The sequence below is a fragment of the Panthera pardus genome, unplaced genomic scaffold (genome assembly GCF_024362965.1).
Source record: "Panthera pardus isolate Hobbes unplaced genomic scaffold, ASM2436296v1 HiC_scaffold_24, whole genome shotgun sequence".
Lineage (NCBI taxonomy): Eukaryota > Metazoa > Chordata > Mammalia > Carnivora > Felidae > Panthera > Panthera pardus.
This window is the reverse complement of record NW_026526810.1, coordinates 105,014,425-105,042,177: the sequence shown is the minus strand read 5'-3', so window position 1 is coordinate 105,042,177 and position 27,753 is coordinate 105,014,425. Positions and strand designations below refer to the sequence as shown.

At 35.2% G+C, this 27,753-nt stretch overlaps 1 protein-coding gene across 15 annotated transcripts in view; it reads right to left on the bottom strand.

Annotated features, from left to right (window-relative positions):
- The window catches only part of GPHN (gephyrin), a 609,447-nt gene that overhangs the window by 102,715 nt on the left and 478,979 nt on the right, over positions 1 to 27,753 (bottom strand). For all 15 annotated transcript variants that reach the window (XM_019451514.2, XM_019451516.2, XM_019451519.2 and 12 more), the window contains one exon: positions 9,278 to 9,415. In XM_019451514.2, coding sequence (XP_019307059.1) covers positions 9,278 to 9,415 — 138 coding nt within the window. The remainder of the gene's footprint in view (positions 1 to 9,277; positions 9,416 to 27,753) is intronic.

Genomic DNA, 27,753 nt, shown 5'->3' with positions numbered 1-27,753 from the left:
TGTTATACCCACAATATTGGAGGAAAATAGTACCTGAACGCACAAATACAGAGAACAGATGGGTAATATAATCATAATCTTTGGATATGAAAAAGAGCATATTCTCGGGATGTTGTGCTTACGTGCGTATAAACACATATATGCACACACACTTCACAAATACATAGGTAAGGATGTTCATATTTGAGGAATGCAGGGAGAAGTATAAAGGGAATGATGCAATCAGAAGCATAAATAGAAGGATTTAATGAGATGTACACATTTTAGAAGTGTAATGAAGTTTATGGACTAAAGAGTCTAAAAAGATGAGACAAACCGAAAGGAATTATGAATGAATTCAAGCAGCCACATTAATGAAAAAACCTACAGCAAATGCCAGCACAGACCAATTCCCAGAAAGATATCTGCAGGTAAACAGGATCATCCTAGGTGAAGACCTTACTAGGTGGAGGTAGAAATGAGGTAGTAATTTGGGTAATAAAAATATATCTTTCTCAAACTTTTTAAAATATAACTATCTCAATTCTTTGCTTTAATTTTATAAAGCTCAACCAGAAATTAGCAGAAAAACAGTGAAAACTACTGTTTAATTTTCTAATTAGGTAGGAAGCACAGGCCTGAAAGACCTGGGTGAGTGGAAAATATAAAACAAGTTACAACAAAATGCATAGGGATCCAGAGATTGTTAACGTGGATCAACAACTGCAGCTGAACCAAGGAATTCTAGCTTTGACTTCGTAATTTACAATGTGCTTATCCTAAGGCTATGATTTTAGAATTCCAACACGTAGAAGGAAGGGAAGAAAATCAGTTACTAAATTGCAAATATGACAGCTTAGTGAAAACTAGATGATTTATACATATTCTTTCCTTTAACAGGACACCACAATGACCTTATTGGGTGGATATTATTTCTATTTTTATGTATGAGGGAAATAAGATTCTGAAAGGTTATGTAGCTTGCCCAAGGTCTCTCAGCTACTTAAAAAGCAAAGCAAGGTACAGAGTATGTTTGATGGCAAAGCTACTTGCAGTATATCTTGCTTCCTTTTTCCTTATTTTCTGACAGCCTCTGAACTGTCAGGAGGAATTAATGAATTCCTAGCATGATGTCTGAACCACTTTGTTGAGAACCTCCTACCACTTGGAATTAGGGGCTTCTGAATTTCTTCAAGAGGGCAGTGAATTTCAGCGTTAGATCACTGCCTGAAGATATGCAGTTATCTAACTACTATGTTAGAGACAGGGAGCAGTCCCTCTGCTGTGGTCAGCATTATAAAAAAGATACTTTACTGTCTCAAACTAGTTCCAGCAGAAAAGCTTACAGGTTCCTTGACTAGAATTGCTTAAGTCATTTATGGAAAAACAAAGAACCCAAGTCAGAGATGCTAAAATCTTTGGTAATGTAATTTTATTTATTTTTTTTTTTATTTTTTTTTTTCCAACGTTTTTTTTTTTAATTTATTTTTGGGACAGAGAGAGACAGAGCATGAACGGGGGAGGGGCAGAGAGAGAGGGAGACACAGAATCGGAAACAGGCTCCAGGCTCCGAGCCATCAGCCCAGAGCCTGACGCGGGGCTCGAACTCACGGACCGCGAGATCGTGACCTGGCTGAAGTCGGACGCTTAACCGACTGCGCCACCCAGGCGCCCCGGTAATGTAATTTTAAATAAGAATGTCTAGGTAATGTAATCTAAAATAATGCTCCTAAGAAAGCAGACTTCTTTCTCTTGAAAGCTCAAGTTTTTCCATCATTAAGTGAAAGAGATTGGGAATTACAAGGAATGATGCCAGAATATTTAAATCTGCTTTACAGTAAGGGGCTGGTACTGTAGCAAATGTAAAGTTGTAATTTATTCACATCATTCCTTCTATTTTATTAAAATTTTTTTTTTCTTAAATGTCGATTTATTTTTGAGAGGGGGGCGCAGAGAGAGAAGGAGCACAGAATCTGGGGCAGAGAGAGAAGGAGCACAGAATCTGAAGCAGGCTCTAGGTTTTGAGCTGTCAGCACAGAGCCTGATGCAGGGCTGGAATTCATGAACTGTGAGATCATGACCTGACCCAAAGTTGGATGCATAACCGACTGAGCCACCCAGGCGCTCCAAACGCCATGCATTTTACAAGCAAAGAGGATGAATCATATGTGGTAGTCTTACAAATACTATCATCCATTGTTACACCAGGTATGCCAAGAAACCAAAGGAAGGTATTTATAATCAGTGGAGCACTTGCTCTTTAAAGGCCTTGCTTGCAGATAGGAACTGAAAATAGTAGATATGTTAAAGAATAGGCCACAGACAACAGAAAATTCATCTGTAGTCCAAAAAGGTTAAAACAAATGAACAATACTTTGCACATAAATGCACATGTAGGCACTTATTTTAGAAGAATAATTTTCATATTGATTTGAGATGTAGTATGCTATAGTGGAATGAACAGCAGACTATGAGTCAAGAATCCTAGGTTATCCTAGGTTTCAAACAAAACTATGTGTCCAACTTTAAGAACATTATTATACTTCTTTGGTCTTAATTTCCCTTATCTTTAAAGTAAGAGAGACTACTTGATTTCCAAATTACCTTCTTTCTATAACATTATAAGTATTTCATGTATTATACTCTAAAATTCCTTCATAGAGTTACCCTATGTCTTTGACCTTGACAGCAATCACTTCCAGCATTTCTGTATATGATTTATCCTTAGTTTTCTGGAATTATTGTTGAATCTTCTCAGACATAAAAAAAATTTTTTTAGAGATGTTACAGTTTCAAATTGCTTCACAGATTCAACGGTTCTGAACATTTCTTAGGAATCATGGGCTCTCCTCTATGGGCTTCTATAATTGTAGGTGTAGGAGAATTTTCACAGGCAAAATATTTAGGATTTCAGAGAATTGTGGAGGCCTTTCAGTCTCCCCTGCCCTAGTCCCCATACTTTTCCTACTCAGTGATCAGTGGATGAAATTCAATAGTTAGAGATGCATCTACCTGAAATAAAAATGAACTATGAAGGTTCTGGATAGAAGATCAAATCAGCTACAACATTCCCTTAGGTTCAAACCTAATCCAGAGCAAGGCCCTAACTCTTTTCACATCTGTAACACTGAGAGAGATGAGGAAGCTGCAGAAGGAAAGTTTAAGCTAGCAAAGGTCAGCTAATGAGGTTTAAAGAAAGAAGCCATCTCTACAACATGAAAGTGCAAGGTAAGGCGGCAAGTGCTGATGTAGAAGCTGCAGCAAGTTCTCCAGAAGACCTAGCTAAGATAATTCATGAAGGTGGCTGCACCTAACAACATATTTTCAATGTAGACTAAACAGCCTTCTATTGGAAGGAGATGCCATCTAGGACTTTCATAGTTAGAGAGGAGAGAGGTCAATGTCTGGCTTCAAAGTTTCAAAGGACAGGTCGACTCTTTTGTCAGGGAATAATGCAGCTGGTGACTTTAAGTTGAGGCCAATGCTCAGTAAGCATTACAAAAATCCTACGTCCGTTAAGAATTATGCTAAATCTACTCTGCCTGTGCTCTATTAATGGAACAACAAAGCCTGGATGACAGCACAGTGGTTTATAACATGGCATAATATGAATATTTTAAGCCCATTGTTATGAGCTACTGTTCAGAAAAAAAAGATTCCTTTCAAATATTACTGCTCACTGACAATGTACCTGGTCACCCAAGAGCTCTTATGGAGATGTATAATGAGATTAATGTTGTTTTAGGGACTGCTAACACAACATCCATTCTTCAGCCCATGGATCAAGGGGTAATTTTGATGTTCAAGTCTTATTATTTAAGAAATACATTTCATAAGGTTATAGCTGCCATAGATAATGATTCCTCTGATGGATCTGGGCAAAGTTAATTGAAAACCTTCTGGAAAGGATTTGTCATTCTTAATACCATTAATAACATTTGTGATTCATGGGAAAAGGTCAAAGTATTAACATTAACAGGAGTTTGGAAGAAGTTGATTCCAAACCTCACGGATGACTTTGAGGGGTTTGAGACTTCAGTGGAAGAAGTAACTGCAGATGTGGTGGAAATAGCAGAACTAGAATCAGAAGTGGAGTCTGGAAATGAGACTGATTTGTTGAGATCTTAAGATAAAACTTTAACTGATGAGGAATGCTTCTTATGCATGAGCAAAGAAAGTGCTTTTCTGAGATGGAGTCTACTCCTGGTGAAGATGCTGTGAATGTTGTTGAAATGACAACAAAAGATTTAGAATATTACCTAAACTTAGTTGATAAAGCAGTGCAACATTTGAGAGGATTGACTCCAGTTTTGAAAGAAATTCTACTGTGGGAAAAATGCTATCAAAGAGCATCATACGCTACAGCCAAATTGTTCATGAAAGGAAGAATCCATTGATGCAAAAAACTTCATTGTTGTCTTATTTTAAGAAATTGCCACAGCCACCATAACCTTCAGCAACCACCATCCTGATCAGTCAGTACCCATCAACATTAAGATGAGACCCTCTACCAGCAAAAAGATTATGACTTGCTGAAAGCTCAGATGATGATTAGCATACTTCAGCAGTATTTTTTTTAAATTGAGAGAGAGAGAAAGTTGATTTTAAATTGAGAGAGAGAGAACATGAGCAGGGGAGAGGGGCAGAAGGAGAAACGGGCAGAGAGAGAGATAGAGACAGAGATAGAGATAGATAGAGAGAGAGAATCTTATGTGGGGTTCAGTCCCATGACCCTACGATCATGACATGAACAGAATCAAGAGTTGGACACTCAAAGGACTGAGACATCCAGGCACCCCAGCAGTATTAAAAATTTTTTTAAATATTTATTTATTTATGAGAGAGAGAGAGAGACAGAGCATGAGCAGAGGAGGGGAAGAGAGAGAGAGAGAGAGAGAGAGAGAGAGAGAGAGAGAGAGAGAGAGATACAGAATCTGAAGCAGGCTCCAGGCTCTGAGCTGTCAACACAGAGCCCAATGTGGGGCTCGAAGTTGTGAACTGCGAGATCATGACCTGAGATGAAGTCGAATGCTTAATCAACTGAGCCACCCAGGTGCCCCCCAAGCAGTATTTTTTATTTAAGGTATGCACATTCCTCCAAAATGGATGAAATACCTAAATGTGAGATGGGAAACAATCAAAATCCTAGAGGAGAACACAGACAACAACCTCTTTGACATTGGCTGCAACAACTTCTTACTAGACATGTTTCTGGAGGCAAGGGAAACAAAAGCAAACATGAACTATTGGGACTTCATCAAGATAAAAAGTTTTGCACAGCGAAGGAAATAATCAACAAAACTAAAAGGCAACCAACTGAATGGGAGAAGATATTTGCAAATGATAGATCTGATGAAGGGTAACTATCCAATATTTATAAAGAACTTATCAAACTGAACACCCAAGAAACAAATAATCCAGTTAAGAAATGGGAAGAAGATATGAATAGACATTTTTCCAAAGAAGACATACCAATGGTTAACGGACACATGAAAAAATGCTCAACATCACTCATCATCAGGGAAATACAAATCAAGACCATGATAAGATACCAACTCACACCTGTCAGAATGGCTAAAATTAACAACACAGGAAACAACAGATGTTGGCAAGGATGTGGAGAAAGGGGAACCCTCTTACACTGTTGGTAGGAATGCAAAGTGATGCAACCACTTTGGAAAACAGCATGGAGGTTCCTCAAAAAGTTAAAAATAGGGGGCGCCTGGGTGGCTCAGTTGGTTAAGTTTCCAACTCTTGATTTCGGCTCAGGTCATGATCTTATGGTTCATGGGTTCAAGCCCTGTGTTGCGCTTTGTGCTGAGAGTGCGGAGCCTGCTTGGAATCTTCTCTCTTTTTCTCTCTCTGCCCCTTCCCTGCTCATGCTCTCTATCAAAATAAATAAATACACTTCAAAAAAAGGTCAAAAATAGAACTACCCAATGACACAGAAATTACACTACTAGGTATTTACCCAAAGGATATAAATATACTGATTCGAAGGAGCACATGTACCCTGATGTTTATAGCAGCATTATCAATAATAGCCAAATTGTGGAAACACACACACAGAGGAATATTACTCAGCCATCAAAAAGAATGAAATCTTGCCATTTGCAATGATGTGCATGGAGATACAATGTATTATGTTAAGTGAAATAAGTAAGTCAGAAAATGACAAATACCATATGATTTCATTCATATGTGGAATTTAAAAAACAAAATAGATGAACATAGGGCAGTGGGAAAAGAGGGAGGCAAACCATAAAAGACTCTTAACTACAGATAAGAAATTGAGGGTTTCTTGAGGGAAGGTGGGCGGGGGTACGGGCTAGATGGGTGATGGATATCAAGGAGGGCACTGGTTGAGATGAGCACTGGGTATTATATGTAAGTGACAAATCACCAAACTGTACTCTTGAAACCAATATTATACTATATGTTAACTAAATTTTAAATAAAAACTTAAAAAAATGCATGTACATTTGACATGCTATTGCACATTTAATAGAATTCATATAGCATAGACAATTTTTTATATACAATGGAAAATTGAAAAATTCATTTTACTTTCTTGCTTTATTACAATATTCACTTTATTTTGTAGTGGTCTGGAACACCTGCAATATCTCTGAGGTATGTCTGTACTTTAGCATCAAATTGGAGACTGGATTGGAAGGATGCTAACTGGGTTAGGCGAATCAATTACAATAACCTTGGACATTAATAATAAAGACCTAATCTAAATCAACAGCAGTGGGGATGGAGAACAAGGGATGGATTCCAGAGGATGTAGAAGAAACATGTGGGGGTAAAGAAAATAAGTTTAGTATTGGTCATATTATATTTATGAGCAGCAGGTATTCATTTGATGTACGAGTCTGGAGGTCAGGCAAGCTCTGGGAAGTGATCTAGACCTAGAAATCGCATAATAGTGACACTCATCAGGTTATCCTAGGTAAATGTGTAAGATCTGAAAAGGGTCAAAGACAAAAACTCCAAAGAACGTTTATATTTAAGGAATTGAAAAGGGAAGGCAAGCCTGTAAGAGCAAATAAAAGAGACAAGTACCACATCATTTATCTGTCTCTCTCCTATACTACAGTGAGATCCATGGGGCAGGAGTTTTGTTTTATTTATCTTTGTATATCCAGGACCTAACATAGTACCTGACATTTAGCAGATGTTTAGTAAATATATGTTGAACAAACTGAATATGTTTCTATATATAGTATTGTTGTTTAAACACCTAACTAAAATGCCTAGGAAGTTTAATTACAATGCTCTTTTGCATTAAAAATTGAGTTTGATCCAACTCAAAGGTTGAATGCAAACCTCCCTATTATTTTTTATCATCATGGTTGGAAACACTTGACAAGGAAGTTAACCATCCATGAAGAGTCTGCTTCCTTATGAGTGACAACTGATTTAATGTATAAATGAAGAGGAAACAAGCACATGAAGGGAAAGAGAATCCATGCAACAGCATTTTTTTTCCTAAAAGAAAAATAAAAATGGGTCATTTTCAGTTCTGTTTTCTCCTTAGAATGACTAGAATTTGTTTAAATGTGATTTGGCATACACAGTGAGATTATCCTAAGGAGTGATGTTAAGGGAAACTCTCCTAAAATTATAACAAGCCAGTGATAGTTAACTTATTTTTATAATAGGTAAAGTATTAAACTTTTTTCCAGCTTAAGTTTATATTTACATTTTCTGAAAATGTCTTGATGTTGATATAAAAATATCTGAATATTTTGCTTTTAATAATATAAAGAAACCTATTTCACTAAAATTGATTTCTGAAATCATAGAGCTAGTTGTTAATTTTGCACTCTAGACAGTTTTTAAGTCTTTACTTCCTTTAATGAGTAAAACAGAAATAAAAGAAAAGGTCTCGGCCTGATGATATACAGTACCTCGGTAGTTGATGATTTCTGTCCCAAGCACCGGAGTCATCTCCAGGACTGTGATAAAAACCCTGACCATTCTTTTTATTAAATATTTTTAATGTTTATTTATTTTTGAGAGAGAGAGTGAGACAGATCATGAGCGGGGGGGGGGGGGGCAGAGAGAGAGGGAAACACAGGATCTGAAGCAGGCTCCAGGCTCTGAGCTGTCAGCACAGAGCCTGATGTGGGGCTCGAACCACAAACCGTGAAATCATGACCTGAGCCGAAGTCAGACGCTTAACCGACTGAGCCACCCACGTGCCCGGAAAAGCTGACCTTTTTTAAAAAAGTTTTATTTATTGAAGTACTCTCTACACCCCACATGGGGTTTGAACTAATAACCCTGGGATCAAGAGTCACATGCTTTCCCAAGTGAGGTAGGTGCTCCACAGACCTTTTAATTTAAACAGAATTTTTAATGTTTTCTATCATTATTTTTTTATATTTTAATACTGAAAGAAGAGCACTATCATGTAGTAAAAAGATGAATTTAAGTCTTGAACTTTAGTCCTATTCCTTTTCTGCTGGTCTGAATCTGAGTTTCCTTGCAGAAAAATTATGGTGTTTGTATAGATGCTCTCTAATGTTCATTGAAGTTTGAATATTTTATGATCTATGAATGAAGTCCTTTATTTGTAAAATCAATCCTTTTGTGTTTATCTGCATAAAAAAACAATTAAGAAACTGTATTTAATTCAAATTGCACTAAAACTTCTATCTGAATATTTAGAAAGGGAAATGGTTGATTAAAAACTGAAAACACTGGGGAATACTACCTTTTCATTGTCTTTTCACAGGCTGGTCTCTATGTGCTATTAAACTAAGAGCTTATATGCTCTCATTGAAAATGAGAAGATGGATGAAGCAGAAAAACTGAGGTCAGACTGGTTGTTCAGTGATCCATGAATAAATTAATATATTTTTTATACTTTACATTTAAAAAGATGTTTTCCACAGAAGAAAACATGGTTAGGAGACACATTTATTATCTCTCATTTCTGACAGAAGGACATCAGGCAGACTCAAAGTTAACTATTTTCCTCACTCAGTGCTGATAACTGTTTCTTTAATTTAGAGTATTGGTATTTTGACAAACAGGGTAAACATAGTTGATTGTTTTCCTTCTTTTTTAATGAAAAGGAAGTTTTATGGGTGCTTTACTCTGTATACCATTAATATTGATCTTAGAGTTGACGAGAAATAAGAAGCAAAAAAGCAAAAAGAATGATGATAGTAATTGTGATAATGGTTAATAACCTTTCTCTTTCAGGAAAACCATGTATTAACATTGTATGAATCTTACTTGGAAAAAAATGAAAAGAAAAGGCAATGGGCGAATATAACAGTACCTCGGTAGTTGATGATTTCTGTCCCAAGCACCGGAGTCATCTCCAGGACTGTGATAAAGGCTTTGTCCATAGATGTTAGAGGAAAAGGAGACATGCGGTGTCTTCTAGCCACCTTGGTGATATCGACAGCACTGTGACCTAAACAGGAAGATAATTAACTAAGACTATGATGCTGAAACACTGATTAAAAAGTGGAAATGTCTTATAAGTATCATCAGTTCTCATTTTCATGTCTGTAAATGAAGATTACAAGGTGAGAAATTTTCTCCTGCTTCCAAAATATAGCCTGCTTTGGTGGAACATTAAATCAAGTCAGCAATGTTACATTATTTGTCAAAACTTGGTGAAATTTAATGATGTTACTGCATAATCCTTTTGAGTGCTTACTATACATTGTGGCACTGTTCTAATTAATCTTCACAACAATCTTATGGGGAGCCATTATTATCTTTATTTACAGATGAGGATAAAGAGGTTTACATATCTTGGCCTAAATCACAGACCTAGCAACAAGCAGAGCCAGAATTCAAACCCAGGAAGTCTGGCTTCAGAGTCTATGTCCTTAACCACACAGCAAACACTGAATTAATTAATGAGCTAGTTAGTAAAATGAAATACTCAAATTCAAATTTATTTAGGATTTCATAGGAAATTTTCTATTTTCAGAAAAGTCACAGAAAAAGATTATTTTTTAGCTACTCACTCCTTATTCACTCCCCTTCATGGCATTAATATCACCTACACACTAAAACTCCTCATTTATATCTCCAATCCTAACCTCTACCTTCAACTCTAGATTTATATGTCATCCAAACAGCTGGTGGATAAGAGTGTAAATCATCCAACATGCACTTGGATGTGTAACAGGCAATTCAAAGCTAACATGTCCAAAATGAAACTCTTGATTACCCACCCTTCTATTTTATCCTTACAATGTCTTATTCTCTTGCTATTTCCATCTCAGAAAATAGAAACTCCATTCTTCCAGTTACTAATCCCAAACCTTTTCATCAGAACCAAATCTAAACTACTGTTGAAATATATCTAGAATCTGACCATTACTTACCATCGCCATAATTACTACAATAGTTGAAACCATCACTTATTTCCTGGGAAACTGAATAGCCCCCTAACTGGCCTCCCTGCTTCTATCCTTGTTCCGCTATAATGTATTCTCCACACAGTAGTTATAGTGATCCTTTTACATTTTAAATTGGATGGTGCTAATCTCTGCTCATAACTCTCCAACGACTTTCCATTTCACTCAGAATAAAATCTTTGCTATGGCCTATGGAGCCCAACATATTATGGCCCTCCACTGTCTTCAACTCCTGTCATTTCCTCTCTTGATCACTGTGCTGTAGCCATAGTGATTCCTTGCTTGTCCTTGAGAATGTAAAATACATCTTTCCTCAGGGTCTTTGCACTTGCTGTTTTGTCTACTTGGACATTCTTCCGCAGATATTATGGCTCCATCCATCCTTTGTTTATTTCAGGTCATCAGAGAGGCCTTTGTGAAATGCCCTATATAGAATATTACCTACCATCACTTTCTATTCTTTTTACCCCACTTTACTTTTCCTCGTGTGTGTGTATATATACACACATATATATATTCATATCCACATATCTATAATTTGTATCATATATACACTTATATTTATTTTTTTATAGCTTTATCTATGTAGAACGTAATTTCCATTGCCTTTTTTGTTAACTGTTGTTATCTCCAATATCTAGAAGAGTATTTGGGACATACTCAACAATAAAAATAAATATTTGTTAAATCAATGAATCATTTAATGACAAAAAGGGACTTCTTAGATCACTATATCTTCATGCATAAATAGCTTGGCCTTTCTTTAGAACCCTAACGGTATATAGCCCAGACGGTAAACAGACCGTCTACAGGAAAAGGAGTAGCTACAAACACAGTTGCTTGGCTATCCTGTCTGCTATCTACAACTCCATTCTTCCTTAGCCACTCTGCAGCTGAGAGTGACCATATGACATAATTCTGGTCAGTAAGATGTTGAAAGCTGGGGGCAGGCTTCCTATGGTGAATAAAAAGATAAAGAGATAAAGCTTTAAGAGGAGAAAGCTTTTGCCCTTCTTTCTTCTTTCTGCTTGGAACATGGCCAGATACCAGGACTTGGCATAGCCATTTTTTAACCATGAGGATGGAAACACACACAGTAAGAATGGAAACCTGAGAAGAAAAAAGAGCCTGCATCTCTGATGACAATATTGAGCTGCTGAACAAGCCCTGAACTATCTGCCTTCAGGCTTTTGATATTCAAGACAAATAAGCTTTTATTTCTTTAATCTACTTTATAATGACTGTATATATTCCTTAGTAGTAAGTTTCTACTCATTGTAATTTATTAAGTTTAATACTCCTACCCCAACCCCAGAAGCTGCTTCAGACGTCTTCACTGAATTAACTTAAAGGTACTGCCTCAAAGAGTTTCCATTCTAAGATATGATATTGTACAAGTACTCAAAGAAAAAGACCTATATAGATGCTTATACTTATGACATTTCTCTCCCATGGGTAATCATAAAATTACAAAATTTTCAAAGCTTGAAGGACCTTAGAGATTTAGTACTAAACATGAATAACATTTTCTACTCAAAATTTAAGTAGGTGAACACTAACAAAGGATAATGTATGATATGATTTATCATTTACTTACAACAGAAACATAAATTTATTAGTCATTTTCACTGAAGTCTCAACCTTGCAATTACATATCATAAAAGCATATTGTCACAACCAGTGTAATTGGAGAAGAGGACAGAGCTAGGTGTTTCTGTTTTTTATTCAGGTTTATAGGTCTCAAGTCTGATATTTTCTAAAATATATTTTACTTTCTATACGGTGCAAATTGTGTCTAACCTTATAAAAGTTATCCTTTTAAAATGTTTAGTTTCTGAAGAGAAAACTGTACTTTTTAACTGTACAGTTTATTTCTTGCATATGCTTTGTAATAGAATTTTTCTTATTAGAAAGTTAGTTTGATTATCAGTGATATACACATCCATTCAACAAATATTTATTGAATGCATTTTATGAGCCAGGTATGTTAGGGAATTGGGATACATAGAGTGACATACACTCTGCCATGAGGAACATTATAGCTCAGCAGAAATGAAAGATGGTAAATAAAAAAAAAAAAAGAGCAGGAAGGTAGGAAACCACTCTAACTACAGAGATTGGTAGTTTTCTGTCTCTCTTTAATTGAAAATGGCAGTGTAGATATCTACCAGCCTAAAAAATCTCTCCCAAAATCTTTAAAATAATTTTGTATCTTATTTGTATATTTTTTAAGGGTACCTATAACTCTCCATCTTATATTATAGACATTTAAACATTTGTCTTAGTTACATTAGTCAATTGTAAACTCCTTGAAGGTATACCCTGTATGTTACTAAATTTGTGGTTTGTTTCCATTTTTTAAAGAAACACAATTTTAACTATTTTCTGATGTTGACAGCAGTGACTTGCAAGAAACTTCAAAGTGAAAGCTTCAGAAAATTTAAGAATAGTTATCTCTGACTTCTCTTATTTTGCAAGTTACAATCCCAAAGCAGTTATATTTGTCCTGGGCCACTGAAGAACTAAATCACACAGGGAAAAGAATCAAGAACTGCTTTCCTCCACATTCTGATACTCTTCTTGATTCTGAGCCCAGCACAGAAATCTGATGGAAGAAAAAAAAGTATGTACTTTTATCTCTTGAAGGCCAGATGGGTTATATAGTCTGGTAGCCAAATTTCATTGAATGGTCCATAAAATCCAGTTCGGCAGAAGTAGGAAAGGAAGGAAAGAATAATTTTTTGTTAAAGTAAGAAGGTTAAAATAAAAGGCAGCTTGAATTTTGGATAAAGAAAATATCCAAAAATTGAGAGAAAATTTGGATAGAGTTTTTCCTATAAAACAAAAATAAAATATTTCATAGCCACAAATATATTCTGATAGCTACATTACAAATAAATACCAGTGGTCACAAAGAGAATCTGTGAGGGGATCAGCTCCATTCAACTCATGTATGCTACAAAACTAACATGCAAAAATACGTGTCCTATAGAGAAGATTATAGTGTTCAAGGGAATATCTATTTAACTTATAAATGTATGGTTATGACTGATAATTGGTAGGCAGCATGGCTATTTTGACAAAAATAAACTACTAAGTGCTGTAGGATATGGGATCTTTATATGGGAGTGGGGCAAGGATAGGGAAATGAAATCTAGACATCCCCTCCACTAGTAGCTGTCTGAACTGAGCAGAGAATAACAGGTTGAATTACTATAACATCTAAATTGATAGCATTCTTCTGCGATGGGCTTAATTTTCTCAAGTAGACTTATAAGATTAAAGCAATTCTAAATTGGCAAAGATTGACCACCTTGAGGTTTCCCTTATAAATCTAGGTTTCTATAAGTGAAACTTAACTCGTCTCTCTTATATTTTCTAGTGCATAAGTCCAGTCATGGGGTTGACTTTGAAAGTAAAAGTCCTCAAAATGTCACTGGGATTTCCTGTCTTCTATGCAGCAAGACTACATAACACAGACAGTGTAAAAACAGTATGGGTTCATTCAGGATTGCCATCATCAAAGATATGTTTAAATACTAATTGCAATGTCTATGATGTATGAGGCCTTCAAAATGGCACAGAAAGTACAAATGGATTCCTTTCTACTGAGTAGAGTAACTCAAGATCTTTGTCATGTAGCAGTAACCGTTTTCTTATAGCATGGCTATCTTGAAATGAAGCTATACCAATTTTATACCAATGAAATTATTTTTCCCACTTCAAATGCATTATTTTTAATCTGACAATTCTTAATATACAATGTTTCACCCTGGTTTGAAAATACTTCTTTAAATTAGAAGTAAATGATGAAAAGATGTTTTCAAATGATACAATATAACAGAAAAAAGGTATTTATGAAGGTTCTTCTTGATTAAATTAAAAACTTCAAGAGGAAACTTTATCCCTCAAGACAAAAATAAGAGAGTTCCCCAAACTGCCTAAAGTATAAATCATTATTCATTCTTTGGATATACAGAAAATCTCAAGGAATAGATTTGTTCTGCCCTATTAATAACACTGCCTTTATTTATCATAGTACTTGCAGCTTGAATTCATTATTTTTCTACTTTCTGGAGCTTTCAGAGAAGCAAACCACCTAAAATAATAAATATCTTTCCTAGGAAACCTAAAGAGTGAAAATGATAGTTTGTTCAGGTTAAATAGCTAGGACCTTTGGTAATTTGAGGAATTTGAGGTTTAGATATGTAAGCATTTACTCTTTCATATATATCTCTCTCTCAAATTAACAGAGATCAAGTTCAAAGCCCAAGGAAGCACTGGCGATGGTAGAGTTCATAGGCTTAAAATGATATAGCATTTTGTATATCTGAAAATAATCTCTCATACTTTTTTCAATTTAATAGTCTTAAACATCTTTCTACTTATTTATCCAAGATAATGAGCCTCATAGCATTTCTGACAAAATCTAGAAAACATGGCTGAAAGGATTGTGTTAATTTCTAGGACAATATAAGAAATATTAAAAGAAAATACTCCTGGGATTTCTATGCATCAAGATTATGAAACAGGGAAATGTTTGCTCTTTAATCTCTATCTATGGTTCACTATCACCCACAGGATAAAATCAAATTCCTTAGAATAGTATACAAAGTGCTTCCTGGCTTCCTTTTCAGTCTCATCATTCATTCACTACTTCATTAGGAAATTGATGATATTGCAGATATTGGAATATACCATACTATTTCATATTTTCCTGCCTTAGCATATGATGTTTGTTCTGCCTAGAATGCATTTTCTCTTATCTTGTTTTCCTAAGAAATTATTATTCTTCCTTCACAACTCTCTTCAGTAAGGAAGTAATCAAATAATGATGGAACATGTCAAAAGGATCTTGCAGTCAACTGGAAGAGACTCTCTTTGGCCAAAACTGGGACAATTTAAGCATCAAAGTAGATTAGGATAGTAACAGATTACATAACCCCTTTAATAAAATAAAAATAAGATTCTATGAACAAACACTAATATAAATAAAGAAATAATGAAATAAAATTCTTTCTTACAACAGAATGCCAACTGATAAATGAAGAAATTTTGGAATTAGAAAGTCAACACTTGGCAACTATCATAGCAAGAATTGGTTCAGGTTAAAATCATCAATGGATAGTAAAACTGAAGGTAAAAATCTGAAGAAAAACAATGAACTTATATAGTTTCACTATATAACCCCACAATATTCTACTAACTACAAAGTAAAATAGTAGTTTTGTAGTGGAAAAACCTGGAAGACAGCATCTTAACCAAGTGATCAAAATTAATATTACCAGTAATGGAACAAAATGATATCATGAACCTCTTGATATGGTGCATGGAGAAGGGTACAACATCACATATAAGCTATTTCTATCAAAAATGCTTAATCTGAATCAGACCATCAAGAAACATCCAAAAAGTCTAAATTTGAGGAACATTTTACAAAATAATGACCTATACTCTTGAAAAATGTTAAGGTCATGGGAAAAAAAAAAAAAAAAAAAAGAGGAATTGCTCCAGATAAAGGAGCCTAAAGGCACATAGTAGCTAAAAGTAATGCATGATTCTGGATTGGATCCCAGATCAGAAGAAGAAAATGTTTTTTTCCTTTTGCTATCAAGAACATTATTAGAAAAATTTGCAAAATGTAATTTGAATAAGATTACATAACAGCATTGTGGCAAGGTTCATTTCCTGATTTTGATAATTGCACTGTGGTTATGTAAGAGAATTTTTTTTTCTTTCTTTTCTCCTTTTTTAATTTATAAAGGAAATATATATTTGAAGTATTAGGGATAAAGAGGCATCATGCTTGTAATTTACTCACAAGCAATTCCAGAAAAAAAAAAAATTAACATATAGAGAGAAATGATAAAGCAAATATGGCAAAATGCTAACATTGGGAGACTTTGGGTGAAAGATATACAAGAATTCTTTGTACTATTTTGGCAACTTTTCTGAAGTTTGAAATTATTTAAAAAAAAAAAACACTTTTTCAATAGTCTTTCCTTTGTGAAGCAACACATAACCATTCCATGTTTTCTTCCTGCACTGAGGCACTATTAAATGCTCTTAGGATTCTCATTACCTACTATATTAACTACATATCTCATATCTCACAGTAATTATACTTATTTATATACAAGTCTATTTTCTTAACTAGATTTTCAGCTCTTTGAGAAAGGAAAACGTGTCTTAATGTCAAAGCTCAAGGATGCTGTGCACACAGTGGTCATGTAGAACATTTTTGTTGAATGAGTTCCTAAAGGCTTGATTTTAATCACTAGACTATACAGCTTGACAAAGAATATGGGCTGAGAGATAAACACTACATGTAATTTCAAACATTATTCTGGTCAGTAATTTCAATGTTCTGTTTACTAGAACTGTCTATTTAAAAAAATGATTGCAGGGGCACCGGGGTGGCTTAGTTGGTTAAGCATCTGACTTTTGGTTTCATCTCAGGTCATGATCTCACGGTTTTGTGGGCTTATGGTCTCATGGTTTTGTGGGTTTAAGCTCCATGTCAGGCTCTATGCTGGCAGTGCAGAGCTTGCTTGGGATTCTCTCTCTCTCCATTTCTCTCTGCCCCTCCCTCATTTGTGCTATCTCTGTCTTTCTCAAATAAATAAATAAACTTAAAAAAATGGTTGCAAACATTAAAAAAATTTTTTTTTAAGTTTGAGAGAGAGAATACATGCACATGCACTGGGGAGAGGAGAGAGAGAGAGAGAGAGAGAGAGAGAGAGAGAGAGAGAGAGAGAGAGAGAAGAGAATCCTAAGCAGGCTCTGTGCTCCCAGTGCAGAGGACACCCATGTGGGGCTTGATTTCATGAACTGTGAGATCATGACCTGAGTCAAAATCAAGAGTCTGACGCTTAACCAACTGAGTTACCCAGGCACCCCCACACATTTTTTAATAATAAGCTGAAACTGGGTTTTTCTTCTCTTTACCTTTTTGTTTAAAAGTGGTAAAAGGCTCAATGCTGTAGGGAAATGAAAAAGGAGAATAAAAAAATATTTTACCTGTGGTCAAGTAGTCAGGGAAATAGAAAATTAGCTTTGTTCAGTGTACTACCTAAATAATTAACCCTTATAGGTTATTTTTAGATCAGGAGGTTTATCTATAGAAAAATTATAAGGCCAAAAGGAGGAAAAATAATTTATTTCCCATGATCAGGTATAAACTGTCTTTATAGCTGTCTTCCTTTGGCTCTTTTTTTTTTTTTTTTTAATTTGTCACATACAAATAAGTTAAATAGATATTAAAAGTAAACAGATAAACTTAGCTGAATGTACAGGCGAAAAAGAGATGAAATGAAAAAAATGGTATTAGAAGATATAATGATAAAATAGGTTAGGTAAAGCAACATGAAAAAAGGATAAAATCATTTTTAAAAAACTATAAGTATGAGTCAAGTGTTAACACACCCAACAAAGGCAAGTAAAGTCTTTTGAGTTGAGGTGGCTGCAAATGATCAACAGGAATTTTCCACTGTAGTGTTCCTAAGGACTGGGGGCTCTTGAGAAAGGACTCAAATCATGACCCTTAGGTTGATCCCTTACTAGCAGTACTAGTGGTGTATATACATTAAAAATTGTAGGTCCTGATTATAGCTACTATGGCAAAAGACCAGCTTTCAGATACAATCTTTCCCTTTCCTGCACCCCTGTTTCATCACCTTTCTCTTCTTTGCTTACACAATTAGTAATTACCCTTTGCTTTGCTGTCATTCTGGTTCAGGAATACAAACCTCAGAGCTTGTATATTATTTGGTTTGAAATTCCTTGGTTCATTCTTGTCCTGCTGTTTGATTTCTGGCTTTGTGCCCTTTTGGGTCTCTGAACTCCAGCTTGCTTTGTTAGGCTGCTAGGATCCCCTTTTTAAACCTAAATAGCCAAAAAGCTGAGAATTCTCTTATTCCCCAAAGTAAGAGGCTGTCAGGATATAATTTCAGAGCTATAAATATATGTATGTATATGTGTGTGTGTGTGCACATATATGTGTATGTATGTGTGTTAATTAGTTGTGTTAATTCACAACTAATTCTGCTGATACAAGGGCTATAGTTTTTTTAAAAAAGTATAAATTACAGTACAATTATAACGGTGAATTACTATACAACCCAATTAATATACAATCCAATGTGTATACTGGAAGAAAATAAAATAATTATATGTTAGTAGTAGTTATCTTTAAGTAGTAGGATGAGACTGATTTTTTTCCCTACTTTTTTGTATTATTCAGAGTCTTGACAATAATCTTACATCGCTTAAAAATATTTAATAAATGCTTTTAAATTTGAAATAATTATTTTCTTAGCCAAACCTAGCCAATATCTTCCAAAGTCACGGTCCAAAGTCTGGGGTTCTAGGGAAATTTCTCAACATCATTTAATTGTATTTTTAACCATCAAAAAATCTTCCTACATGTATATCTGAAACTAATAAAACACTGTATATTAACTATACTGGAATTAAAATAAAGACTTAAAAAAAGCTTCCTACTGCCATAGGGTAACAGTTCAGATGACCTAGAGTAATTCTAGGCCTTTCATGATTTGTCCTTTCTCTTCAACTTCATCTCTCTTTGCTCTTACATATACTAGCAACAGCAAACTTAATTAATTTCTAGTACACAGCATGATTTTCTTCTGACACATCTGTCTCAACTGCTCTTCTCCTTCCAGTCCAACTAGCAAACACATACTTATTTGTTAAGACTATGAAGATAAAGTATGGGTCATATCAATATAAAATCTTGTAATTCACATATTGCCCAAGTTGAAAATTGGGGGTCATTTTTTACTTCCTTACCTGCCACATGTAGTTCCCAATCCTGTCAATTGTGATTCCTTAGTGTTTCAAAAAATCCTGTATTATTTTTTCTATTTCTATTGCTCCAGCTTTAATTCAAGCTCTCATCAGATTCCTGCTTCTGATCTCACCCGGAATCAATCCATTCTTCACATAGTGGTAAATGTTCTTTCAAAATTTCAAATTCGATCTTGTCATTCCATGTTAAATTCCTTTATTGACCTTTACAATAAAGTCCATTAAAGTCCCATTAGCATGGCAATTAGGAGGTTCATCTGCAAAAACTATATGGCCAGTTGGAGGTCATGATTTGATAGCTTCTCCAGCCTCTTATTTCCCTTAGTCCCTTCCTCCTCTTCAAACTGCACCCTCCTCCTCCATCTGTGTGCCACAATGCCTGGAGCATGGTAAGTTTTTCATAAATGTTAGATACTTGCATTAACATTTTAATAGAGTTATCATCCGAGATAAATAGATTTAAATTCAGCTGGAAAGAACATTTTGAAAAAAGCAGCTACTTTTGTTCTCACACAACCCTCTCCACTTTTCTCTACCCTGCTCTGTGTGCCCCAATAGGCTAGTGTTTATGGATAGGACCAATAGAATCCTTATACCTGTGGCTTCTGCTTGAGTTCAGCCAATGGAAAGCATTAGCAGGAGAATAGAGAGAAAAACAGTTTAGACAAGATATTTATTCCTTTGGCCTCCTGTCTGCTGGTTGGCAGTGGTTATGTTCCTTTAATAAAAACCATTAGTTCTGTGAGACATGCCTCAAAGACTTATTTTAGACAATTGCTCCCTTCCCTGACTCCTTGAGGCTTAAGGGTAGTAACAATTTCGTGCTGTTGCTAGCCCCCTAAGTTCTTCAACTTATCTTGCTTTTCCTTAACCCTGGCTACTCTGTTGTAACTAGTTCCTTTATTAAATTCTCCATTATCTTGTTTGAGTGTGTCATTTGACTCCTGCCAGGACTAAGTGATACAGCAGCCAAGGTGAGACTGGACACAATATGATTAGAGAAAAATGTAGAGATAAATATTGTAGAGCACTGGATTCCTAATGGGGACCAGAGGGGGTTGAGGCTGGAAAAGTAACTAAAACCAGACCATGGTGGCCCTTGAATGCTAGGCTTTGGAGTTTGAACTTTACCAAATAAGCCAATTGGAAACAATTTACATAACATTATCATGTAAGCCAACACTTTGAAGTTTATAAGCATAAGAGTGACACCTATAAAGATTTCTTGTGGACTACAAATTCTACCATAGAAAGGTTGAAAAATTGGCTCAATGGTATATGTCTAAATAGATAGTACATCAAAATGAAAAGACCAGGGGTGCCTGGGTGGCTCAGTTAGTTAAGCATCTGACTTTGGCTCAGGTATGATCTCACAGTTTGTGAGCTGGAGCTCTGTGGGGGGGCGGGACAGGGGTGGGGGGGTGGGGGGGGGGTGGGGAGGGGCTCTGTGCTGACAGCTTAGAGCCTGGAGCCTGCTTTGGATTCCGTGTCTCATTCTCCCTTTGCCCTTCCCCTGCTTGTGGTTTGTCTCTCTCTGTGTCTCAAAAATAAATAAATGTAAAAAAAAAAAATGAAAAAAAAAAATGAAAAGACCAGATGTCCAGATTTTTAGTTTGGTGTGCTTTTTCCTATATCATACTAAGGGGACTTTCTTTCCTTCAACTTCATTACTAAATATTACTTCATTTACTAAATATAAATTGAATACTCTCTCCATGTAAGGTACTTTATGAAACATTAGGCAGTAATGCTGAGGTAAGTAAGATGAGATTCCTATTTCTCAGTCGCATGAACACAGAAGTCAGACTGCATTTTAAGGAAAATGAAAAAAAAACCCCACCAAAAACAAAATAACAAGTACATGCTTATGTTTTAATGTTAAAACAAAAAACTATGTATGATAATGCAGAAAAAGGAAAAACTAATTCTGATGGTACACATGGTAAAGTTCCACAAGGAGGTGACAACTGAGCTTTAAACAATAAGAAAAAGTGAGCAACATCTGAAACAGAATGAACAAAATAATTGAGATTTGAAAGTACTTTCAGAGAATGAGGCAACACTTAATGAGGTTGGAGGTGGAGAGGATGAAGTATCCTCCCCATAAGGCATAAGGCTGGTCATTTCAGTTGCAGACAGGATTTGAAGAGGCTTAGTACTGTAGGAAATGGAGAGTTAGTCAAGATTTTTAATAGAGAAGTGATACATAAAAATGTAATACTTGACTGATAGCAGATTGGAAGGAAGAGCAGTAAGTGCGCTATTACGATCCTAGAGGCTATAGACGAAGAAGGCCTGAACTAATATAATGGGAATTGGAAAAATAATATTTAGAAGAGTCATTAACAAATAGTTCTATGACTGTGCTTTGGGAAGGAGAGGTAAATATTGTGGTGAGATTTCAAGTTTGCTTATGACACCAAGTGGGAGTGACATTAAGATAGCAACAAAGAGACAACTTGAAGGGTACTAAATTTGGTTTCTGATGAGGGAAGTGTGAGATGCCAGCAGAATATCAGGTGGTGATTCCAGTATGTAACAACAAAAGGAGTTTGGAGTTTGGGAGAGAAAGGTTTTTCATCTTGTGTGACTGAAACTCTGTACCTACGGAACAAATGCCCCACCTCCTTCCAGCCTCTGGCAACCACCATTCTATTTTCTGTTTCTAGGATTTTGATTATTTTAGCTATCTCAGATAAGTTGAGTTATGCAGTATTTGCCTTTTGTGACAGGCTTACTTCATTTAGCATAATGTATCAAGTTTTATTCATGTTGGAGCATATGACAGGATTTTTTTTAAAGGCTGAGTAATATTCCACCGTATGCATATATTCATTCATCTGCTGATGGATATTTAGGCTTTAGAAGCTATCATGAATAATGCTGCAATGGACATGGATATGCAAATATTTCTTTGAGATACTGTTTTAAATTCTTTTTGATATATACTCAGAAGTGGGATTGCTGGATCATATGGTAGTTTTATTGTTAATTTTTGAGGAATTTCCTTAAAGTTTTTCATAGTAGTTGTGCTGTTTTACCATCCCATTATTAATAGTACACGAGGGTTCCAAGTTTTCCACATCCTTACCAACACTTATTTCTGTTGTTTTGATGGTGGTAGTTTTGATTTGCATTTCCCTTATGATTAGTGATGTTGAGCATCCTGTCGCATGCATGGGGCATTTACATATCTTCTTTGGAAAAATGTATATTCAAATGCTTTGCTCACTTTTTAATTGATTTTTGTAGTTTTTGTTGAATTGTAGGAATTCCTTCTATATTCCAGATATTAAGTCCTGATAAATGGTGTAGAACTATTTTGTCCCATTTTATAGGTTGCTTTTCCATTCTGTTGATTGTGTACTTTGCTGTGAAGAAGTTTTAATGTTTAATGTAGTCCCATTTGCCTATTTTTGCTTTCGTTGCTGGTGTTTGTGTTGTGTCCTCTGATTGTCCATTAAAATATCATGAAGATTTCCCCCTTATGTGTTCTAATTTTATAGTTTCAGGTCTTATGCTTAAGTCTTCAATCCATTTTGAGGTAATTTTGGAACATGGTATAAGATTAAGTGTCAATCTCTATTTTTTTTTTTTGCAAGAGGACATCTAGTTTTCCCAACACTGCTTATTGAAGAAACTATCCTTTTTTCCGTTGTGTAGTTTTAGCACCCTTGCAAAAGATCATTTGACCATATACATGACAGTTTATATCTGGGCTGTCTGTTTTGTTTCATTGGTCTATATGTTTGTCTTATGTCAGAACCACACTATTTTGATTAATGTATTTTTATAATATGTTTTGAAATCAGAAAATGTGAAGCCTGCAGCTTTGTTTTTTCTCAAGACTGTTTTGGCTATTTAAAATCCTTTGGGTTGCCTGGGTGGCTCAGTCAGTTAAGCACTGGACTCTTGATTTCAGCTCAGGTAATGGTATTATGGTTCGTGAGATTGAGCCCCATGTTGGGCTCTGTGCTGACAGCACGGAGCCTGCTTGGGATTCTCTATCTCTCTGCCCCTTTCTTACTCACATGTGCCCCCCCCCAAATAAATAAATTTTAAAAAATCTTTTGATTTTTTTCAGTGAATTTTTTTTTATTAAAAAATATTTTTAATGTTTATTTTTGAGAGAGAGAGAGAGAAAGCGAGCATGAGCAGGGGAAGAACAGAGAGAGAGAGAGAGAGGGAGAAACAGAATCTAAAGTAGGCTCCAGGCTCTGAGCTGTCAGCACAGAGCCCAACTTGGGGCTTGAACTCGTGAACTGTAAGATCATGACCTGAGCCGAAGTCAGATACTTGATCGAGTCACCCAGGCGTCCCTTCTCTTTATTTTTTAAAGTGATAACTGACTGAGTCACCCAGGCACCCCAGATTTTTTCACTGAAAGAATGATTTTTCTATTTCTGACAAAAATGTCATTGGAATTTTGATAGGGATTGCACTGAATCATTAGATTGCTTTGGGTAGTATGGATATTTTAACAACATTAAGTTTTCCAAACCATGAGTAATGGATGTTTTTCCATTTATTTGTGTCTTTTAAAATTCCTTCACCAATATTTTATAGTTTCAGTGTACATGTCTTTTGTTTCCTTGTTTAGTTTATTCCTAAGTATTTTACTTTATTGATGATACTGAAATGGGGTTGTTTTCTTAATTCCTTTTGGGCTGTTCATTGTTAGCATATAGAAACACAACTGATTTTGGATTTCTGAGTTTGTATACTGGAACTTTGTTGAATTCTTTAATTCTAACAGTTGTGTGTGTGTGTGTGTGTGTGTGTGTGTGTGTGTGCGCGCGCACACACACACACACGCATAATTCAGGTTTTCTACATATAAGATTGTGTCATTTGTGAACAGAGATCATTTTATTTCTTCCTTTCCAGTTTGGATGTCTTTATTTGCTTTTCTTCCCTAACTGCTCTGGCTAGAACTTCCAGTACCATATTGAATAGAAGTGGTGAAAGCAGCTACTCCTGCCTTGTTCTTTTAAAAAAGAATTTTTTTTTTAATGTTCATTCATTTTTGAGATACAGAAACAGCGTGAGCAGGGGAGGGACAGAGAGAGGGAGACACAGAATCCAAAGCAGGCTCCAGGCTCTAAGCTTTCAGCATAGAGCCCCAACGTGAGGCTTGAACTCACAGACTAGATCATGACCTGAGCTGAAGTCAGATGCCTAACCAACTGAGCCACCCAGCACCTGTCCTTGTTCTTGATCTTAAAGCAAAAGCTTTCAATTTTTTACTGCTGAGTATAATGGTACCTGCAGGCTTTTCATATATAGCTTTTATTATGTTGAGGTAATTTCCTTGTATTCCTATCTGGTGAGTGTTTTCCTCATGAAAGGATGTTGAATTTTGTCAAATGCTTTTTCTACATCTATCAATGATCATGTGGTTTTTGCTCTTTGTTCTATGAATTTGGTGTATATTGATTGACTTTTGTATGTTGAATCATCCTTGTACCCCAAGTATGAACCTCACTTGTTCACAGTGTATAGTCTTTTACTGTGCTGTTGAATTTGGTTTTCTAGTGTTTTGCCTAGGATTTTTGCATCTATGTTCAGAAGAGATACTGGTTTGTAGTTTTCTCATAATATCTTTGGCTCAGGGTAATGATAGCTTCAGAAATGTCCCCTCTTTTTCAATATTTTGGAAGAATCTGAGAAGAACTGGCATTAATTCTTGTTTAATTGCTTGGTAGAATTCTACAGTGAAGTCATCTGGTTCTGGTCTTTTTGCTGGGAAGCTTTTGGTTACTGATTCAATCTCCTTACTAGTTATTAGGTCTGTTTGGATTTTCTGTTTTTGCATGATTCAGTTTTGGTAGGTTGTATGTTTCTAGAAATTTATCCATTTCTTCTAGGTTATCCAATTAGTTGGAATGTAATTGTTCAAAGTAGTCTCATAATGTTTTTTTATTTTTGTGGCATCAGTTGTAATGTCTTGTTTTTCATTTCTAATTTTAGTAAATGAGTCTTTTCTCTTTTTCTCAGTTTGGCTAAGAGTTTGTCAAATTAACTAATGTTTAAAAAAAAACAACTGTTTTGTTAATTTCTTCTATTATTTTTCTATTCTCTATTTCATTTACTTCTTTTTTAAAAAATGTTTATTTATTGAGAGAGAAAGTGAGAGAGACAGAGAACACAAGTGGGGAAGAAGCAGAGAGAGAGAATCCAAAGCATGCTCCATGCTGTCAGCAAAGAGCATGACACTGGCTCAATCTCACAAACCATGAGCTGATGAAGTGAGCCAAAATTAAGAGATGGATGCTTAAATGACTGAGCCACTCAGGTGCCCCATTTATTTCATTTATTTCTGCTCTAATATTTATTATTTTTTTTCCTTCTTCTAACTTGGGGTTTAGTTCTTTTTTTTCAAGTTCTTTGAAATGTACAGTTCAGTTGCTAATGAGGTCTTTCTTCTCTTTTAGTATAGGCATTTATGTTATAAACTTCCCTGTGTTGTTGCTTTTGTTGCATCCTGTAAGTTTTAAATTGTTAAGGCTTTTTTTGTGTCTGTGTGTGGTCTAATATTTGATCTGTCCTGGAGAATGTTCTCTGAATATGTATGAGAAGAATATGTATTCTGCTGTTGATGGGTACAGTGTTCTGTACGTATCTATTAGGTCAAATCATTTTATAATGTTCAAGTCCTCTGTTCCCTTATTGATTTTCTGTTTGGTTATTCTATACATTATTAAAAGTAGAATATTGAATCCTACTATTATTGTGTTACTTTCTATTTCTTGCTTCAACTCTGTCCATGTTTGCTTTGTATATCTGGGTACTCTAATGTTAGGTGCTTATATATTTATAATTGTTACATCTTTCATTGTATGAAATTGACCTTTTTATCATTATATAATGTTTCTTATAACAGTTCTTGACTTAAACTCTATTTTGCCTGATACAAGTATGGCCACTCCTGCTCTCTTTTGGCTACCATTTATATGGAATAACTTTTTCCATACTTTTACTTTTTGCCTATGTGTATATTTATATATAAGGTAAATCCCTTGTAAAAAGTATATAGTTGTATCTTATTTTTTAAATCCATTCAGCCACCCTACGTCTTTTGATGGGGGAGTTTAATCCATTTATTTTTAAAGTTAGTACTGATAGGGAAGGACTGACTATCACAATTGAAAACATTTTGTCTGTCTTATGGTTATTTTGTCCCTCTTTTCTACTCTTGCTGCTTTTCTTTGTGTTTCATTGATTTTTTTTGTATAGACTTTTGATTCTCTTCTCATTTCTTTCTGTGTATATTTTATATTTTGTGTGTGTGTGGTTTCTGTGAAACTTACATAAAACATCTTAGAGTTACAACAATCTATTTCACGCTGATAATACTTCAGTCATATACAAAAACTCTACTCTTTTATGTCTTCCCATTCATACTTTATGTTAATTGATGTTACAAATCACAAATACAAATGTGTATCCATTAACATAGTCTTATAGTTTTTTGTGATTTTATCTTTTAAACTCTACACCAAAATTAAAAGTGCTTTACATACCACCATTACAATATTACAGATTTTTGTATTTGTTTATATATTTACCTTTGCTGGTGAATTTTATATTTCAATATGCATTTGTGTTGCTGTCTAGCATCCTTTTGTTTCAATTTGCAATTTGTCCTTTTATTTCAATTTACTGCAAACTGAAACGAAGACCTTGTAAGGCAGGTCTAGTGGTGATAAACTCCTCAGATTTTGCTTATCTGTAAAAGTCCTTATTTCTCTTTAATTTCTGAAGGACAGCTTTGCTGGAAACAGTAGTCTTGGTTGGCTGTTTTTCTCCTCTCAGGACTTTGGATATATCATCCTACTCCTTTCTGGCCCATAAAGTTTTTGCTAAGAAAGCCACTGATAATCGTATAAAAACTTCTTTAAACATTATGAGTTGCTCTCGTTACTTTCAAGATTTTTTAGTTATCTTTAACTTTTGGCAGTTTGTCATGTGCCTTAATGTAAGCCTCTTTGGAGGCTTACAGACATTTTTTCTTCATATAAGCTCTCCCTTTCACTTTTCTCCTTCTGTAAGTCTCATGATGCATATATTGGTTTGCTTGATGTTGCCCTATAAATTCCTTAGGCTTTCTTCACCTGTCTTCATTTATTTTCACTTTGTTCCTCTGAATTGATAATTTCAAATGATATTTCTTCAAGTTCTTCCTTTTGCTTGATTTAGTCTGCTACTGAATGCTTCTACTGAATTTTTTTTTTCAAAGTTTTAAAATTTATTTTGAGAGAAAGAGAGCAAGCAGAGGAGGGGCAGAGAGAGAAGGAGAGAGACAATGCCAAACTCCAGGCAGTAAGTGCAGAGCCTGAAGTGGGGCTCAATATCACAAACTGCGAGATCATAACCTGAGCGGAAATCAAGAGTCCGATGCTTAACCAACTGAGCCACCCGGCACCCCTCTAGTGAAATTTTCAAATTAGTTATTCTTCATTCCATAATTTCTGCTTGGTTGTTTTTTAATTATTTCTATGTCTTTGTTGATATTCTCATTTTGTTCATGCATTGTTCTCCTGATTTT